This window comes from Ambystoma mexicanum, chromosome 12 (assembly GCF_040938575.1).
Source record: "Ambystoma mexicanum isolate Mex_15411 chromosome 12, UKY_AmexF1_1, whole genome shotgun sequence".
Classification (NCBI taxonomy): domain Eukaryota; kingdom Metazoa; phylum Chordata; class Amphibia; order Caudata; family Ambystomatidae; genus Ambystoma; species Ambystoma mexicanum.
In genome coordinates, this window is record NC_090936.1 from 1,188,315,548 (window position 1) to 1,188,335,865 (window position 20,318).

The 20,318-nt window shown below is 47.5% G+C and overlaps 1 protein-coding gene across 1 annotated transcript in view; it reads left to right on the forward strand.

Annotated features, from left to right (window-relative positions):
- Window positions 1-1,977: 1,977 nt before the first annotated feature.
- Window positions 1,978-20,318, forward strand: part of PPM1H (protein phosphatase, Mg2+/Mn2+ dependent 1H) — a 625,702-nt gene continuing 607,361 nt past the window's right edge. Inside the window, exon 1 of the mRNA XM_069629843.1 lies at window positions 1,978-2,413. Coding sequence (XP_069485944.1) covers window positions 2,172-2,413 — 242 coding nt within the window. The 5' untranslated portion in view covers window positions 1,978-2,171. The remainder of the gene's footprint in view (window positions 2,414-20,318) is intronic.

Below are 20,318 nucleotides of genomic sequence, written 5' to 3' on the forward strand. Positions count from 1 at the left end.
CGTCAAGGTTACTGAAAGGAGCTGAGAAAAGGTATGCATTGATCGAAAAAGAAGATGTTAATAGTATATAGTTGTAGACAGTCTGTGCACAACAGTTCTTTGTGGTGGCTGGGGGCAGCTGTAATGTTACTGTTATTAAGGCAATCATGGTGTATTGGGGATGCAAGGGCCTATTAATTGCAAATACACATTTTGGTAAGTATGTAAAAAATGAAATATTGGACAAGGAGAAGGATTAGATCAAGTTCCCACCATTCAACAAATCTCTATTAAGGGAAATGATTAGGAAAAATGACAGGAGAAGAAAATGAGTTAAAGTTACTCCAGGATTAAATGGAGTACAGAATGAAGACAAAGGAAAAGCTGAGCGGCATCTGTCAGGATCACTTGTGGAACTGCAAACAATAACTATATTTGGAAGATGAAATGGTCATGAGAGGAGACAGAAGAGTACTGCCAGAACAGGTGAGGGGGGCATTTATTGATATAGGACACCAACGGATGAGTAAGTCTAAGTAGAGAATCAGGTGTCATTTTTGGTGGCCTGGGCAAGGCATTGAAACTGAGAGGGCAATTTGAAGGTATTTGTTCTGTCAAATGAACAAAAGGAACAAAATGACAAACATTGAGGGTGACACTGATGAGTGTACCACACCTACAATGGAAAAGTGCACATTTGCATTAGTGGCGTGTGTTCCAGGAGGCAACAAGACTTCTGTACAGCAGTCTAGTTATAGGTAGGGTACGATATAGAGGCAGGTAATTGAGTGAGATAATTGACTGGGGTAATTGAGTTTATGCAATATATTTTTCAGAGCGAGGGACCCCACTGGACTTCACACGGATAACTTATACAATTAAGTTCTACAGATATGGAGGTTCACCTCAAGTGCAATAAGTATACTACACAAAACAAGCTCCATATACCATCCACAAGCGAATGGCACTGTAGAATGAATCAACCGAGTCATCAAGGAGGACACCCACAAGGCACAGTTTGGGGAGGTAATTAGAAGAAAATGGTTACGGGTAATACATGTACACAGGTTCACATTTCATACAGTGACCGGTAGGATTTCATATGAAGCGCTGAGCAAATGGAAAGCAAATACGAATTTATGTCATATCTATTCTGATTTCATATAACTGGTAGAGAGTTACCACCCATCTGTGAAAATATTGCATTGGAAACTGTTGAATCGTAGCAAGTCACACACGTACCCCAAACAGCCTACGAGTGCAACAAGGGAGTACGCTCAGAAAACAAAATTAAAATGTTGGTAGTCTCCACCAATGGGAGTAGGTGGGTAGGATGAACTATTCTGTATAAAGAAAGGAGATGTGTAACATGCACAGGAAACAAAAACTGGAATGGTGTGAACATAGACTGTGGATTGTAGTGATGGGATGGAGTGAAGTTACAGTGGGGAGCGAGTCGGTGGAGTAGATGGCACTGGAGTCAGGTGGCGGAGAGCCCATGTTACACTACTGTTGTGTTTGCAGTTGATCTTTGGGCTGCTCTTGGCACACCATAAGCATATGATGTTTGGTGGAGCAACTGGAAGGGATGTCCTGGAAGATGCTTAGGATGGCCAGAGGTGGGATGACAGGAAATGGCAGTCTGCAGAGGCTGTCCCTGGCATACCCAGTCTGGTATGGTGGGGTGGCTGGTGAACTGCAAGGGGTGTCATGGAAGGTGCCTAGGATGGCAGCGAGGAGTAGCAGAGGATTGACAGAGAGGGAATGGCATTCTGCGCCGGTGAGGCTGTGTAGTAAGGGTTGGCAGGTGCATAGGATGGGCAGGGGAGGGATGACAGAAGAGGGGTGGCAGCTCGAGCCTGGCAGGTGCTGCTCTTAGCACACCCCAGATAGGGGGTGCGGGGGCAGGGGTTGGCAGCGATGTCAGGGTGGGCAGGGGAGGAGCAGCAAAGGAATGACAGCTCTGGGGGGGTCCCACGTGGGCCACACCCAGGGCCGGCGATGCCGGGGGAGGTGCATAGGATGGGCAGGGGAGGGAATGACAGGAGCGGCTCCTCCCGCTGGTCACATGATCCCGGCTCCTGCTCTCGCCCGGCTGCCGGACCTGTGCCGCCCTGAGCGCACCTCCCGCTCCCCATGAAGCGGCCGCAGCCCCGCCTGCCGCCCCCGCAGAGCGCCGGGGCCCCCGGACCATGCTGAGCCGGCTGCGCTCCGCCGTGGCCTCGTTCATGGGCGGCGTGATGGCAGCGGGCGGCCCGGGCGGCGCAGAGCACGGCCCCGGGGGCCCCGACCTGCCCGCCCGCTTCCCGTACGTGCGGCCCGCCTTCCTGGGGCTCTCGGCCGACGAGGTGGAGTGCTCGGCCGACCACATCGCCAGACCCATCCTCATCCTGCGGGAGAGCCGGCGCCTGCCCTGGAGCACGGGCTATGCCGAGTGAGTGAGTGGTGGGGTGGGGGGAGCCAGGGGTGCCCGGGGTGCCCGGGGAAAGGGCCACGCATAGTGTGGGTGGCACACCTGGGCAGCACAGGGCATGCAGAATGGGGGTGGCGCACCTGCGGTGCCCTGCCAAACTGCTGTGCTCAGTCAGTGTCTGGCACACCTGGGGGGGTCACAGGCCATGCAGAATGGCGTGAAAGGGATATGCAGTGTGGGGGGGGGGGGGCACCCGGGGCTGCCCTGAGAACGGGCCATATGCAGAGTGAGTCATCAGTGCGGTGGACGCGGAAAGGGGGGGGGGTCACAGCCAGGGGAGGGGGGAGATTGCAAGGGCGGGGGTGGCATGGGGGCAAGACACGGGGGGGATGCCTTGGAGAGGAACGGACTACGCAGTTGGAGCATGGTCTAGTTTGGGGGCGGGGGGGGCACGTTCGAACACACCTGCCCTGCAACATAGGCAATCTGGTGGGGGGGGGGGGTGTTACTAAAACGATGAGGGGCCAGAATATAAAAGGGCAGTGATAGCGCTGGGTTTGGGGGACACAGCTGGGGCACATGAAGCGTGAGCTGTCTCTGTCGGGGTGGTCTTGGGGCACACCCGAGGCTGGCATGGAGCATGTGCTTTGCAAAGTGGTGAGCAGTACTCGGCTGCCCCACCTGGGGGGAGGGGCAGACTTGGGCATGGCTGCATGTGAGGGGGGGGTGTTGTCACACCTGGCCATGACTCGTGGATGAGGGCGAGCCCACCATCGCCTTGCACTGCACAGATTGGACGGGGGCGCGTCGCACCTGTCACGAGGCCTCTGTCGGTGCAATATACAGATTGTGGGGGGAGGGGGCACATCCTGGAGGATGTATGCACAGATGTGGAAGGTGCGTTTCATGTCAATGCTGGCTGGGTATTATTGTATCAGTAGGGTGGGGGCAGTTCTACGCTGCATGGCCTTGGATATTGTGATCTGATCTGGGGAGGGGGCAGACGCCCACCTCATGAGTGAGGGCATTCGTCTTCCGAAGCTGAGGAGATTGAACGGTGTTGGGGTTAGGATTGCCCAGATGTGAAAGGTAGAGACCCTTTTTAGTTTTGGCTATTAAGTGGTGTAAGCGCTGCATAGTAGCCAAAACGATTGCAAAAAGAACTGAAGAGAGGAGTGTACTGGGGTTGTGCGAAGGGGCACACAGCCTTTGGATCTTTACCCATCCATTGGCCACCCATGTCATGCTACAGTCACGGCCATTCCCATCCAATACCTGCCCCTTACCAGCCAAAACACACACACATCTTCAAGCTATCTCTGTGTTTTTTAAGGGGATACCGGTGTTACTTATAATCTGTTTCCTGGCAGATAATGGCTTAATTGCAGATGTAAACCAGCTCTTGGTGTAATATGAAAATGCCTAAACCAAGTGTGCCTTCAGTCACGTGATGGTAAGCAATATGTGTCCTTACGTCTGTTCCTTGCACTGAATTCCTTTTCAAACGAGCATTGGCAACGCAAACAGTTTTGGCAATCTTAAAGGCATTAGCCAACCGTTTGCAAGGTACTACTATAACCTGCCTGTGTATTAACACCATTTACCAGGTATTGCCACCTCAGGCCCAGGTAGTTCCATTGTGGCAGTGTTTGGGAAAGGCTTACCTCATGCCTGCACAAAAGCATTGGCAAAGCCAACAGTTTGGCTTGTTCACTTTCAGCAGTTGGCAGAATGCCAACCGTTTTGGCTTGTTTACGTTCAGAAGTTAACAAAATGCCAACGTTTGTTGGCATGTACATCGAGGAATGAGTTGGCACAATGTCAACAGTTTTGGCTTGTTTTTATTCAGGAGTTGACATTTACATGGAGTGGCACAATGCCAACAGTTGTGGCTTGTTTACGTTCAGGAGTTGACATGTACACGGAGGAAAAAGCTGGCACAATAGTAACAGTTTTGAGTTGTTTACGTTTAGGAGTTGGCACAATGCCAACAGTTTTGGCTTGTTTACGTTCAGAAGTTGGCATGTACACGGAGGAAAAAGCTGGCACAATAGCAACAGTTTTGAGTTGTTTACGTTTTGGAGTTGGCACAATGCCAACAGATGTTGGCTTGTTTACGTTCAGAAGTAGACAGGTAAATGGAGGAAGGAGTTGGCACAATGTCAACAGTTTTGGCTTGTTTATGTTCAGAAGTTGGCATGTACCTGGAGGAAGGAGTTGGCAAAATGCCAACAGTTTTGCGCTTGTTTACGTCCAGGCGTTGGCATGTACATGGAGAAAGGAGTTGGCACAATGCCAACAGATTTTGGATTGTTTACATTCAGGAGTTGGCATGTACATGAAGGAAGGGCTACCACCTGCTGTGCTGTTCTGGGTCTCGTTGTTTTTGCTGCTAGGGCTGGGGGTTTCTATCTGCCATTGGTCCCCTCCCTCTGCGACACACTGGCAACAGGGTAATTCTATGCGTCGTGGTAAGAGTACCCTCTATGGGAGGGTGGCAATTAATTTCACATCTTATTTATTGCTGTGGTCTTCAAACTGTGGGGTGACCTTCCCACCCATGGGTGCCGGAAGGATGTCCGGGTGGGGGAGGGCGGCAGGGCTCTTCTAAAAGGGAGCAGTGTAGTACGGTGACTGCTTTTATTAGAAAATATAATCAGATATGGCATCTGGAGGGCACTGAAACACTAGTGGGGCTGGGCCTTGGCAACAGCATTTTTAATCAAAGGGGGGCTCTGCATACATTTTTATACCACTGATTCTTGTGTTTTCTTTTGGTTTATAAAATAAACTGTTCGCACATCTAGTTTCATAAAAGAAAGTGCATCAATTCCAGTTTCATTTCTAATCTCCCATTTTATTTAAAATGATCCAAATGTATTAAAACTGGTGCTTAACTAATAATACAAATGTCATCCGGCCAGACATATTTACAAGACCACTTCTGTTAATGTTAGGAAAAAGAGTATCTGTTTCAATCCCTATCTTGATTGAAGTCATTGCTGCTGGCACTCTTCCCTTACCCATGGAGCTAATCTAACCCCCTTCTTCCCTTACCCATGGAGCTAATCTAACCACCCTGTCTCCTTTTACCCATGGAGCTAATCTAACCCCCCTTCTTCCCTTACCCATTGAGCTAATCTAACCCCCTTCTTCCCTTACACATGGAGCTAATCTAACCACCCTGTCTTCTCCTACCCATGGAGCTAATCTAACCCCCTTCTTCCCTTACCCATGGAGCTAATCTAACCCCCCTTCTTCTTTTACCCATGGACCTAATCTACCCACCCCTTCTTCCCTTAGCCATGGAGATAATCTAACCCCCCTTCTTCCCTTAGCCATGGAGATAATCTAACCCCCCTTCTTCCCTCACCCATGGAGCTAATCTAACCCCTTTCTTCTCTTACCCATGATGGAGCTAATCTAACCACCCTGTCTCCTCTTACCCATGATGGAGCTAATCTAACCACCCCGTCTTCTCTTACCCATGGAGCTAATCTAACCCCCTTCTTCCCTTACCCATGGAGCTAATCTAACCCCCCTTCTTCCCTTACCCATGGAGCTAATCTAACCACCCCTTCCTCCCTTACCCATGGAGCTAATCTAACCACCCCTTCCTCCTTTACCCATGGAGCTAATCTAACCACCCCTTCCTCCTTTACCCATGGAGCTAATCTAACCACCCCTTCTTCCCTTAGCCATGGAGCTAATCTAACCCCCTTCTTCCCTTACACATGGAGCTAATCTAACCACCCTGTCTTCTCCTACCCATGGAGTTAATCTAACCCCCTTCTTCCCTTACCCATGGAGCTAATCTAACCACCCCTTCCTCCTTTACCCATGGAGCTAATCTAACCACCCCTTCTTCCCTTAGCCATGGGGATAATCTGACCACCCCTTCTTCCCTTAGCCATGGGGATAATCTGACCACCCCTTCTTCCCTTAGCCATGGGGATAATCTGACCACCCCTTCTTCCCTTAGCCATGGGGATAATCTGACCACCCCTTCTTCCCTTAGCCATGGGGATAATCTGACCACCCCTTCTTCCCTTAGCCATGGGGATAATCTGACCACCCCTTCTTCCCTTAGCCATGAGGATAATCTGACCACCCCTTCTTCCCTTAGCCATGGGGATAATCTGACCACCCCTTCTTCCCTTAGCCATGGGGATAATCTGACCACCCCTTCTTCGCTTAGCCATGGGGATAATGTAACCACCCCTTCTTCCCTTAGCCATGGGGATAATCTGACCACCCCTTCTTCCCTTAGCCATGGAGATAATCTAACCCCCCTTCTTCCCTTCCGCATGGAGATAATCTAACCCCCTTCTTCCTTCGATCAACATGGCCCTCTTAGCTCTCTGTTAGTTTGACCTGATCATTTCTCAATCTTATCCCAGAACTATTGAGAATCAATGGGCTCTGATCACCATTCGTTGTTCCGGCCTTGAGCTCTTTTATCACTGAGGCGCTCAATGTTGCCACAAATTTCTCCAAAGCACATTTCTCCAGGTGCTAAACTTGGGACATTACCTGAAAAGATCTCTTACTGATTCAATGATCTCTACGTTCTTACGTACTTGAGAAAATGGTTCTCTTTTCCCCGCCCTGACCCGGCCTCCCATGACTTCTATGGTTTTCAGTCTATTGAGACGCAGTCGCGTACGTGTCCTTCTCCAATCCCAGTTCCCAGTGATAGAAGTGCACCAACAAAGTAGTGGAACTGTGACTCCGGCGGGGGACAGAGTAGGAAGGAAGGGAGCAACACGCACCACATTTTTCAAGGGTGGCCATCATGCTGGTTGACGGCCAATTGAGTTGAAACAGATTTCCGTTTAGCTGTAACTGATATCCGGTAGTAAAGTGTGCTTTAACTTCACAAAGAGCAGTTCCAGAATGGTAAACATTTTTGCAAAAGGTAGTGGGGCTGTTAACAGTAAAAAAGAAAAGTAGTGGAACACCGCTCCCGTCCGTTCCCGCTCACTTCGACCACTGCCTGTTCGGGAACTGGAGTGTTTGTTTTTGCCCTGCGGGCAGTACCTTCTTGTATTCCTTTGCTAAACTATTCTTTTCAACATGAAGCATATTCATATACCAATCATGCAAGAACACCTTTTTGTTTTTTTTGTTTTAAAAAAAAATAAAAAAAAATGTTTTTTCTCATTATCCAGACACCTTTATGAAGGAATGTGAGGTGGGTATGTTGAACGGAAGAACCTTAGGAGTGATATATGGACTGGTCGGAATTGTATCGCAGCCTTAGATTATTTTTTCTGTACCAGTTCTATGCTCCATCATGTAACGGGGATGGCGGTCCGGGCAAATGGCCATAGTGACCACTCGGCCCTTATGCTAAAACTGCAGGAGGGCGACTACTTTGTAGATACCCCAATATTACTGGGTGATGTGCTAGAAACAGGGTCTCTTGGACAGCTGCAAACCTGTCTAAATTGAGCAGGGTTTTGAAGAAGGAAGCTGGTTGTCTCGGGAGGACAGCTCTGGGTATTAGTTATAAATAAACTCTCATATATTGCAGAGACAATGAATTGTCACTGGATTTTTATAATTATAATTGGTTATTTATAACATGTTTAATACCGACAAAATTTCTAAGGCCATACCCGGGAATCGAACCCGTGTTGCTCTGCATCGTCTTGCTTCCAAGACGAGCGCGTTTCCACTGAGCTATACTACCCATGTGACAGATGGATTTGCAGCTTGGTATGATATGGTATGGTATGATATGATATGGCATTTGTAACGCGTCTATACACAAGTGTTTCAAGCTTGGTTCAAGTCGCTCTCCTCCAGCATCGTACTACAGACTGGGTGCTACCATTTGAAGGGTGGAAAGCAGCATCGTACTACAGACTGGGTGCTACCATTTGAAGGGGGAAAGACCTATCGGAAGAAATATGATAGAACGATACAAGATTCAGAATGCACTATGAGGAGGGAGATGTGTCATATGGGCACACGTGGCCTGGACCTATGTGGTTCAGCTGGAGGAAATGTCGACCTAAATCCTTGCCTTGCATTATGGGCATCATTGAGCAGGTTGATGGTTTTTGTTATTTGGGGTGAGGGGGGCATTAACATCAAGAAAACGCATGAAAATCTGAGCGTGAGTAAAAAACTTACGGCACAGAAAATTGTTTGAGATGCTGCTGGGTATCGCATGAAGGGACTCGTGATGGTGTATGAGCAGGGCTTTTGCGCTACGATATTATACGGTCGGGAGGGTAATCCATTCGATGCTAATACATTTCAATGGCTAAATGTGTTGGAGGGATAGTATTTGAAAAGAGCATACCTACGGGAGCCTTAAGGCTGGAACTGGGAGTGTTGTCCCTGGTTGGTCCAGACTGTGAAAGGCAAGGTCTATTGTATGGGAAAATTATGAAAGATCTTATGTGCACGTTGTTAAAACTGTTGGGCTTGATGTTAAGTAATACCTTATTGTCAGCAAGTATCGGGACTCGATCAGGAAATTATTTGTAGAAATATTCTGGGAGCCCGACTGGTTAATGGACCTCCATAACCTCAAGCAAAGTTTCATTGAGAAACTGAGAGCACAAGACTGGTGTCAAAATGATCATCACTTGGCGATAGTTAAGTCTTCCCCTGAGTTTGCAGGGCTGACGCGAGTGAGGTATCGCGTGCAGAGATGCCTGGTAATGTGCCCTGACCATCGTTGGAGAAGGTTCTTCCTACCGTTGAGACTAGGAGAACTCCCTGCACTTGCAGTGCATGGTCAGAGTATGGGTTTAACCACCGAGAAACGAATGTGTGGGATATTGAAAATCATCGATGAGATGGCAGAAACAGACATGTGCTCACTCTGTGTAGAAAACTACGGGATGGTTATATTAGAAATCTTGGTCGCTTAGTCGATGATGTGGTAAACCTACAAACTGCTTCCTGCTCCCACCTGCAAGGCTAAAAACTGGGGGTCATCTTCGATTCTACACTCTTTCTCTCCTCACATCTCTGACGTCTCTAAGAAGTCACACTACCAGCTGTACCTCATCCAGAGGTAGTCTTCCTTTCCTTTCCTTCGCCCAGAAGGTCACTGTCTCCAGAGCTCTGGTTCTCTCCAGACTGGACTATTGCAACAGCCTCTTTCTAAAACTGCCTGCCTCTACTCTCCGCCCTCTGCAACTTATAGAGAACAGGACTGCAAGACTTGTCCTTGGCCTCAAGCCCAGGGATCGTATCTCTCCAGGACTGAAATCTCTACACTGGCTCCCAGTGGCTGTGAGGATTAAGTTCAAAACCCTCTGCATCATCCACAAGGCCTTCTGGGGCATCAATACCTTCAACTCTCTCTTCCTAAATATCTTCCCACTCGAGCTCTTCGCTCATCCGCCTCCAACTCCTCAGGGTCAGTCGCTTCTCGAAGCAACGAGTTGGTGGTAGAACTCTCTCTTCGGCTGGGGCCTTCCTCTGGAACAGCCACCCCGCCCCCCTGAAACTTGAGGAAAACCATCTTCGGTTCAGGAGGCACTTAAAAACCTTCCTCTTTTCTTCTGCTTTCTCTCCCCTTCTCCCCTGCTGAAGTCCTGGCCGACAATGAGACTGCACGGGTTACCTGGCCACCCATCTGCACTTGGGCCCTAGCCCTGCCAGTTGCACGCTTGTGCTGCCTTCCTGGCAACCCCTGCACCTGGGGACTGTTTCTGTATCCCTCAGTCCCCTAACCAGCACTTATGTAGCACTTATGTCTGCACTCACCCTGCACTTGCCACGAGCTGGCCGTTCTTATTTATTTTATGTGATTATTTATTATCCCATGTACTGCACTCCCCCCAAATCCCCCCCCACACTTTTCTTTTTCTCCCTTCCCTTGCGCGATCTGAATGACACCTGGCCTAGTAAGATCGTTGTCTGTCTTCCCTCTGTTCCCCCTCCCTTGCCTCGTTGCGCCTTGAAACACTTGTGTATAGGCGCGTTATAAATGTCATATATCATATCATATCATATATTGGTTTTATTGCCTGTGCACTGAAAGCATATCCGCACGGATATCACTTTATGGAATATGGAAACCTATTGAGGGCCTTATTAGCATCTTGGATATACCTGATATGTACTAGGACATGATCGCTTGGGATGCTGGTACATTTTCTACTGACATATATGATCAATTTTGGTTTAATTATATAATGAATTTGGTAGTATCTGGATGTAAATATTTTGTGTCTGTTTGGTTTTAGTAATTCTTGTATCAAATTGATTGATGTATGATGTGTAATGACTTCATTTTTGTAATTTAAATGTATGTTGTGAAAAGTTGTTTTGAACCAAAAACAAAACATTGTTTTTATCCATACACTTGGTTTTGTCCGGTCTATTTCCTGACCTATCTACAGTGGTCGAAGTGAGCGGGAGCGGTGCTCCTCTACCTTTTTTAATGATCTTTTACAGCTCCTATACTTTTATTTTAAAAAGGAACCGTTCCGGAATGGTTTCGTTTTAAAATAAAAGTGTAGGAAGATGTTGAAACTTGCACGAAGGTTCCCTTAAATAGCAGGTGCAAGTGTTTTGGGGTGTGTATTGTGTGTGGGAGGGGACGTGGTGATAGGGCTTGTAGGGAGTGGGTGCAGACCAGCACGGAACATAGTTCCACTACTTCTTTTCGTACACTGCGACCACTGCCTATCTACGGAAACAACCCAAACAGATCAATTCTCCAAGCAGATCAATTCTGTACGCTTCTCTTCATTCAGATGTCTTAAAAAACAAATCCTTTAGAAAACCTTCACTCTAAATTGTGGAACTGAATAGACCCAGTAATAAAACGTAATCTTCGGTTCACATGTGTTGACTTGCTATGTTCTGTAGGTGTATCAATGTTCTTCTCCATAATTTGCCCTCTAACTTGCCTAACCACTTTTCGTGACACACCGTATCGCGCTCTAGTCTAACCCAAACAAGACCACTCCCGGGATCTTATTCCTAGAGGCCTTAATGAGGGGGATAAGTGAGACCCCCTCCTAACTCTTTATTAAAGAGACTAGGGCCGCCATTGTCTGCGTAGCCTTGCTCTCTTATCAAATGTATACTGCAATTTGCTACTTCCGAGGTAAATATGTGCTCCAAGTAACAATATTCCCACACTATTGCAAGCTCTTGATCATCCAAAAATTGCACTATTGGTGTGGGGTGTATGATGCAGTGTACCCTGAGTGTACATGCACGCTGCTTTGGACCGCACAGTAGTTTTGTTGCTGCTCATTGTGAATGTTCAGTACATAGTTGTTGGGTGTGTAGTGCTCTGTGGTTTGGGTGTGAAATGTATCTGTATTTGGTTGTAGGATGCCAAATACTTTGGAAGCACCGACCTTTGGGTGCATAGCGCTTTGGGGAACATTGCATCCTACGTGCTTTGATTGCAAACACTGAATGCTATCCTGTATGCTTTTTATCAATACTGTAATTATATTTATATCATAATGGTAACTTCTACTGAATAATGTAGTGATTTGAATGCACCTGACTCTGATCCACAGTACCTATGCGTGCACGCTCTTTTGGTTGCACAATACTTCTAGTGTACGAGTAACCGGCTGTGGAAGAGGACTTTGGAATTGGCTGTATGCCCAACAGTTTTCAGGCGAATCCTTCTACTTTTGAAGTACAAAGATGAAACCACTAAGGGGAGGGGTCCAATGATGAAACAATTGAGAGGGGCCCTGCCCTCCCCATTACATAGGTAAAATGCTACAGCGAAATGGTCTATAGCAAGACTGTTTTCAAGGGCCCTTTCCAGGCCTTTTGTCTCCTGTTGTCATATCCAGATTACCTTGTCTGCAGGATGTGGAGAGGGAGAGAGTAAGCTTAGGAGCTCTAACGAAAACCAAACTGGTGAGACACCCATGTGGTCTGAACCTCTCCTCTGGCCTTTAACTCCCATCGATTCATCTCTCTGCCGACATCACAAGAAGTCCAGTAATCCGCACCCTGGTATGAGAAGGCATTGCCATGGCAGCACTGTATTTGAAGTACTGGTTCCCAGAGGATCTCCTGGGGAGGGTTCCTGTTCCCTGGAGGACGGTGTTGACCTTCTGTGAGGAAAATCAATCATCGGCGTGTTGGGTGTGCACTCACCTGGGCTTTTCTGAATTTTATATGAAATGATCAACCTCAGTACAATATGTGGGACTAATCTGTACACATTTCCTATGCTCACTGCATGACATACACATAGACTTGTGTACTCTGGGTGGACACAGCCTACAGGTGCAATCCCCCTTGTCAAATTTTGTTGGGATCTGACAGGTGGAGTACATGATGCATCTCGGAAGGGGGAGGGCCAAAACATTCCTCCTGCCATGGCCAGCCTAATTAACTAACAAAGGCTCCATGGATCTACTCTGTCCTTTTTGTTTTGCCCTCCAGATGGTGGCAGCAATTAACATACTAATAGTGTACTTCAAACAGGCCCACATGTAGCCTGGCTGCAGAGGTTATCAAAGGAGACGGGACACCCCAATAATCTTTTATATGCACTGTACCAACCTGAAGCCAGATCCCACCCTTAATATCAATGGACAGTGAAATGTCCTGCCTGGGACTGCGTGTATTACATTAGTCCTCCACGCAGGAGGACCCTATTCAGAATGTACAAGTATGTGGATTGACGGCACCAGAAAATCTGGTCCTGCCGCAGTTTCAAGGGAGACTTGCCGCTTTAATCAGGAACCACAGAGTGCTCCATTGACCAGAGAGACCCTTTTATCCACAACAGACAGGAAGAAGGGTGGGACCTAGCAGGCCTCCAGATAAGATGCATACTAGGCCTTTTTATGCATGAAAATCTTGTAAATACAACGGCTTTATTATTTACCTGTGTACATTTACACACTCATTTAGAGCAGAGAGCAGTGCAAAAGTCAAGTTACTTGACAGAAACCAGAACGCTTCTTTGGATTTTTATCTACGCGGACGCAATTGCAACCCATGGAGAAAAGCCTCTGAAACAGAATGTATTTCTCTGAAGCCTTTCAATAAAATAAACTTCACACTGTGATAAAAGGACTGTTTCTTTCCATTCAGCTTCTGCTGTGTTGATGCTCATCTGCATATTTATTTTGCTACCCTTTCAGGATTGTATAATTAATAAGATGGAAAGCTAAGTTGCAATTAAGAATTCATCTTTTGTAACAAATTGTTTTTTTTTTCAGTGAAAGCAAACCAGTATAGCACAATTGTATTTTTCAGAGTTCCTGTGCTCTGTGCATAATCATGCAGAGGCAGATCATTTTTCCACTTATAACTATAAAGACAGTGTGCAAAATGATGCATATGCAGGGTCTAGTTTACATCCATCAACTTTGCAGTCAATGGGGTACGTTACTATAAATGGTCAGTGGCAGCTCAAGGATGAGTGATTGTCACTGCACCAATCACAGTTGTTATAGCATCTCAAATCTTCAAGACTACAATTAAAACATTCAAAACCTGTCTCTCCGGGAAGTGCAAGCGCTGTTCCTAAAACAATCAAAAGAAAGTTACATTTGTAATTGAAATAGAAACTCAGCAACACCTGACCCTGTGATAATCCAGATAGGTATTTAACTTTATGTAGTGCTTCATACATGGTTTGTCCAACATCTAGGCACTGTGATTATTATACCTTAGTGGATACTCAGTTTACCGACCTCTGAAGGATGTTAGCCAAACTGGTTGAGCACTCGTTGCTGCGATCTGTGCATGATCTGTAGGTTGCGGGTTCGAATCCCAGCATGGCTAACTCAGCCTTTCATCCTTTCCAGGACGATAAGAGTACCGACTTCAGTTTGGTGATAATTATGATAAATATGTTCTATGTACAGCTCTTTGCCAAAAGCGCTATATAAATAACCATTTGACCATGAGATTATATATAGAAATCAACATGGCATCATTGCCTCTTTGCACTGTTGTATCATAACTTTGGCATACCATTAGATAGTAATAGCTCCAGGAAATTAGGACTTTCATTAAACATCAAAGACAATTATGTTATCGAACCTCAAAACACACAATACAATTCATGTTTTCTTTACTATGTAATTGGCTAGGATTTTGTGTTTTCAACATTTAAATATATACAGGAGAGATCAAATGGCCAGACCTTGGAGAAATAATGAAAGGTGTATTCTGTCACAATGCAGAAAGCTGCTGCATAGCAATGATTCCCATATAGCTTTTGCACATGTTGGCTGGATGTCATATACATTTTACTCTCTTGCCAAGGAGAAAAGTCATTTTTACACTCTTGAAATTGCATTTACTCTCTCTAAGTTTAAAAATGGGGAGTAAAATACTCCTACTTCAAAATCTTATCTGGAGCATTGGGACTTATTATTACATGTTTTCACCCCTTTACCTTTTCTGTTACAAAGCACTCTGGTTATGACCTTGTGCGTACAGGAGATGGGTGGTGGAGACCCATGATTGTTTCATGAAGGTAGGGGTTATCCTACACCAATCCCTGCGATCCATTTGGATTGAAAAGAGGGCTGAGCCCCTCTTTTGGGAAGATCATCTGAAGACTTAACAAGGAGTAGTAAGAAGAACTCTGCATTGGACCATGGCTGAAGGTACAGTCTGCCTTACATCTTCCGCATGTGAAGGAAGGCCAGGACATCCAAGAGGGAAGCAAGATTCCGCCCCTAAACATCGGCCAGGGAACCGAGGGAGTTGCCTAGTCCAGAGGACCCTTCAGTAGCGCCATTACCCAGCCAGCGCACAGCATGCCCTGCTAGGCTCTGTAACGAGCTTCCTAGGTGAGAAGTGCCAAGTCTCTGAACCAAACCAAGGACAAGGCCGGTGCCTGCAACACTCTCCTCAGCTTTGGGACGTCCGCCTTAAAGGACGACACAAGCCCAGTGAAGAAGCTAGGAGTGCATCAACCAGCGTCTGCCTTACAGGACATGTTCGAGCCAGTCGAACCCCTCAAGCAGCAACCGACTGCACTGCTGACTGTTGTAACGTTGCAGTCATTAAGCCGTCTGAGACGCCTCGACCAGTGCTTCAGAATCTCCGAACAGCACTGAGACGATTCTGACCCTGAGCTGCTGTGTAGGCCAGCCTGTAGCTATCCGTCCAGCCTCGCTCACCCAACTGCCTGATACCCGCAGCTGACTCCCGTCTTGAGCTCTGTCGCAGAAGCTGCAAAGTGCGCTGAAACCGACTCAACCATGTCAAGCACCAAGAACTCGTACAGCACAAGGTGCATTGTTGTTCTTTCCCCCTAGTCCTTCTACAAAGGCCCCTAGTGACATTTTACAACCCATTGCTTTCTTTGTATTGCAACCAAGTATCCTCAAACTATTGCGATTACTATACCGACTACCCTCCTGTCAGTGTCCAGTGTGCACCCCTTTTCCTTCTTTGAAACTGTCTTCTGCATTTTTTTACAGTGTAGGTTGTATTTTGTAGTTTGCTAGAACTGTCCTTTTTTGAAAATAATAATGTAAATATTTGTATACAACCTTTACTGGACAGTCCCTTTTATCATTGGGTAATCATTGTATTTTCGCTGTGTGGCAATTAACCAATGATCTACGACCTTGACCTTGCAGAAATAAGCCTGCTGTTTCGTCCACGTTATCAAAATTTGACAAGGAGGTTTATAATTGACTTGTGTTTCTAATCTGTTTGGATCCCTTGTGGTGTACTAGAGGTGTGGGGCTGATTGGTTTAGAAACCGATATTCATCCCTGGACCACTGGCGCCCTTGTCACACCTTCCTCAGGTGAATTAGAGGCAGCTTCCTGGGCTAGGTTCCACGGGTTGTGGTGGGTAGGCACAGGCCAGACAGCTAATACATACCCAGCATACCATTACGAATCACCTCACCAAGCTGATGATGACATTCAAATGCTTGTGGCTGTATAATTGTGTAACCTCAGTAGCCATCATGTTATATTACCTGACACGGCTTATGTTTAAGGTGTAGCTTCTACCGGGCTGCTTGGGTAAAGAATCTGTCATCTTTTGAAACAGAAAACAGAGGTGCAGACGATTAAAAAGCCACACCTGAGTGTTGGAACTTTGTGTTCCCCCAGCTGTTTAGGAAAGCACATGTGACCTTTTGTACCTGTTCTGTTGCCACTGCAGGGCAGGATCTGGGGTTGTCGGGAGAGAGTCCAGCAGCATAGAAGATTATGAAAGTGGAATCTCACTTTAGAAAAAGAATTACCCGCATTAATTATTGAATACAAATCAAAAAAGCTCAGGCAGTTGACACAATAACATCGATCAAATTTTATGTATGAACATATATATTTTCTAGGTGCATATAATGGTGTGTTTCCTTTGCTGCCCTGTCATTCCCCTGTCCCATTTTCCTCTACCCCATTTCTAATTCTCACGTTTCCTATTCTGTGGTCATGCATTTTATTTTAACCAGTGGTGGAAATGGAAAAAATGTGGTGGGGGATCCCACAACACAAGTGCGGGGTGGGGGAGAAGCTTGCGGGGGGTGGGTGGGTGTGATGCCAGAGGGAGCGTGGTCTAGAGGGGGCGGGGCTCGTAGTGTACATCCAGTAATGCTGGAATAACTAAACAATGCTCGCTACATGTGCAAGCCATTCCTTTCAGTTGTACACGTTGCAAGCATCAGTGGAGAAACTTTGCTGAAAATGTTGGGGGGGACATGACCTCAGAAGAAAAGGAGACCCATTCAAATGAATGTAGACAAAGTAGTATCCCATGAAAGTTGGGGGGGGGGGAAAACACCCCCGCCCCCCACTAAAATTACGCCCATGGCAAGCATTGTGCATTACACACCAATGCCAAAGCCGCGGTAAAAGGCAATGCTGCCGTTGCGGGTGCTTTTTTTTGTTTTTTTGTTAAGTATTCCAGCGCGATTCATGGGTTTGGGCGGCTGACTCTGGCCGGATCCCGAGATGGGGCTCCATATCTGGTGCCGGATCTCGGATCCGCCGAGAGCCGGCCCAATACCAGCACTGATTTTAACATTCTAAATCGTGCTCCCGACGTCACACCCACGTTATTCCTTTTTTGAAAGCAAACACTGGACTTCTGCCAAAAATGTTTTCTTTTGCCCTTTTCAAAAAGGATTTTTTTCTGTAGTTTGCCTTCCCCTCGTGCCCTCCTCTTCCACCACAATGCGACTTAGTACTAATGATTTTTAATTGTTGCGTCATTTTTTAAAAACCTTTTCTCTCTTTTGTTTTTCTAATCTTTGCCCTTTTTATGCCCTCAAATCTTCTTTCGACCTGCAAAAGACCTCGGAAAAGAGCAAATGAATTATTCTTCCAGTGTGATACTTTCATTATATGTCGCACCAGTGAATGCCCTTTCCTTTTAAAGGACATTTACCATCTTTTGTGATTTTTAAACCGAAAGCAAGGTTTGACATTCTGCACGCGTATTCTACGTCTTCGGAAAGGGCAGGCGCCAGGAGGGGTGGTTGTACGAAGGAACAGGCTACAGCAAAGTCCTTGAAATTCAAGAGGTTTGCATTTGTATGTGTGCTCTTATTGCCTGCTCTCGTCAGAGGCTCTCTCCAGTGTGTGTGTCCTCTTGCAGTAGGGCCCGGCCTCAGCAGGCCTGGAGGAGAAACGCTGTTTGCATCCGGAAACCCATTGGAGAGTCGCGCGTCACGCATCCTATCCACGCTGCGCAGCCTCTGACCAATCACGTTGCAGTATGCACCTGTGCATTTCCCCTGTGTCCCAGAATTCCATATCGTTTGCACTGACTTCATTTAGAGTACACATAGAGGCCTGCTCTTCTATACCCTGCGAAGTTATAAATCAGGGATCTGTAGCCTGCACGTGTCCAGATGTTTTTGACTGCCACTCTCATGATCCCTTACCATTCACTTTACTGGCCCATGATGATGGGAGTTGTAGTCCAAATCATTCGAAGAGACAAATGTTGCAGGGGCCTGTTATAAATGTATCATATGGGTGTCTTTCTGGGTGTGCACAAGTTGCAGTTGCAAACAAATGTTTGCCCGTGCAACCCATGCATAGCTCTCAACCGATTGGTTTGCAAAGGCGGGTGAAAACACCCGATTTTATTTTTGGCGGGTGAGAGGCCCATTGAAACGAATGGGCTTGCAGGAGGCTTGGCAGGTGAGTCAGCTGTTTACAAGGCGGGTGACACCCGCCAAAAGCGTGTGAGTTGAGAGGTATGCCCATGTGCTCGTGAGACCCAGCTTTCGGGCAAACGTCTCTAGAGTACTCATGGGAGAAGAGGCACTGCGTACATTGGTAGACTCAGGAGCTGGCAAGACAATGCAGTATAGGCATTCTGTGGCACAGTAAATGGTGGCAGCTGTGGCGCTGCCCGTCGAAGGGACGCGCACACGGCGGCTTGACGTTGCACGCTGCTGCGTGCAGTATAAATAAAAGGGGTGTTACCGGCCGCGGCAGTGCGACCGAGAAGTCTGAGCAGTACGGACGTGTGTGTGTGTGTGTTTGTACTCGCTGGGGGGTTTACGGGCATCGCGATTGGGGGTAAGGACAAACCCCCAACAGTGGCAACGAGGTGGGGGATGATGCCTGGGCCCGGCGGTGATTGAGATATCAATTTTATTTTTTCCCGGAGCAGAATTTTGATTGAATTTCATTTCATGCCGTAGGCCGTGCTTCGACCACGCGGCTGGTGGCCATTTTGAAGTTCGACCGTGGATCTTCACCGAGCTCCGGTTTGGGCGGTGAGTGGCATCCAGGACAAATTTTTGGACACACTGTCAGCAGGCAGTCATACCTGCATACCCATGCCTAATTTTCGATTTTATTTATTTATTTTGATCCTTGGGCCTCCAACATCGAGCAAAAACGAGGAGGAGGGCTACACTGGCTGGGCCTGCTTAGCCCAAATTCTCCTTGGCTCAATTTTTGGAACATCTGTGCCCACAAGGTGTTGCTGCAGCTGGGGATTTCGTCTTTCATCATCCTTATCATCATGCTGGGGAATTGTCCTTCTTCATCCTCTTCATCATCAGTGTAGACTGCTGCAGCTGTGGATTTTCCATTCTCTTCATCCTTTTCATCATATCCAGCTGCTGTGTCTGTGCATGAGACAGTCTGCGGAGGGGAACACTCTGCCATCATCATTATCATCTTCGTTCACAGGTTGGACATTTCTTTTGCCTGGGTGTGTGGCAGGACTGTGTTGTGGTGGTGGGAGTGAGTTGCGGCCCCTAAATTCCACGCTGGGGGTGCCTGTGCACTCACGCCCATGAACAGGGCTGATGGTCAAGACGGTGGACTGGCAGCAGTTCAACAGTAGCCTCCTCAGGACGGTGGGCAACCAGCAGCTCAACAGCAGCCTCCTCAGGCTCAAGCGGGAGGCCAGGCTCCATTGCCTCAGACGCCACTAGTGGTACAGCTGGTTGTTCAACCACTACCTCCCGTCATGGCCCAAGCACGAGCCCCAGGGGCCCTGCAGCCCATCCCCGAATTTGACGTCTCGCTTCCGGCATCCAGCCTGGGCCCAGATGGAAAAGGTGGGTTGACCGCCTCAATATGTACTTTAGGGCCGCACAGGTGACAGATGATGACAGCATGCTGGCAACCATGCTGTATTCGGCGGGACCCTCGGTCCAGGAGATATTTGAGTCGCTTCAACCAGGGGATGGCTCCTATGCCGCGGCAAAGACGGCACTCCAGGCTCATTTTCTGCCCCTTGCCAACTCGGACTATGAAAGATTGGTGATGCTGTCTGCAAGGCAAAAGGAGGATGAGTCTTTGGACACCTTTTATGGACGCCTAAGGCACCTGTCGCTGGCATGTGCGTGGGGCGACGCAGAGGACATAAGAACAATGCTCATCCAGTCGTGCTCCTCGGGCAAGCTCAGACGGCAGGTCCTAAGAGAGCCGGGCATCACGTTGCCCCGCATTCTTGAGCTGGGGCGGTGCCATGAGGTGTCTGAGGCTCGGGCAGCCAGGATGGAGGC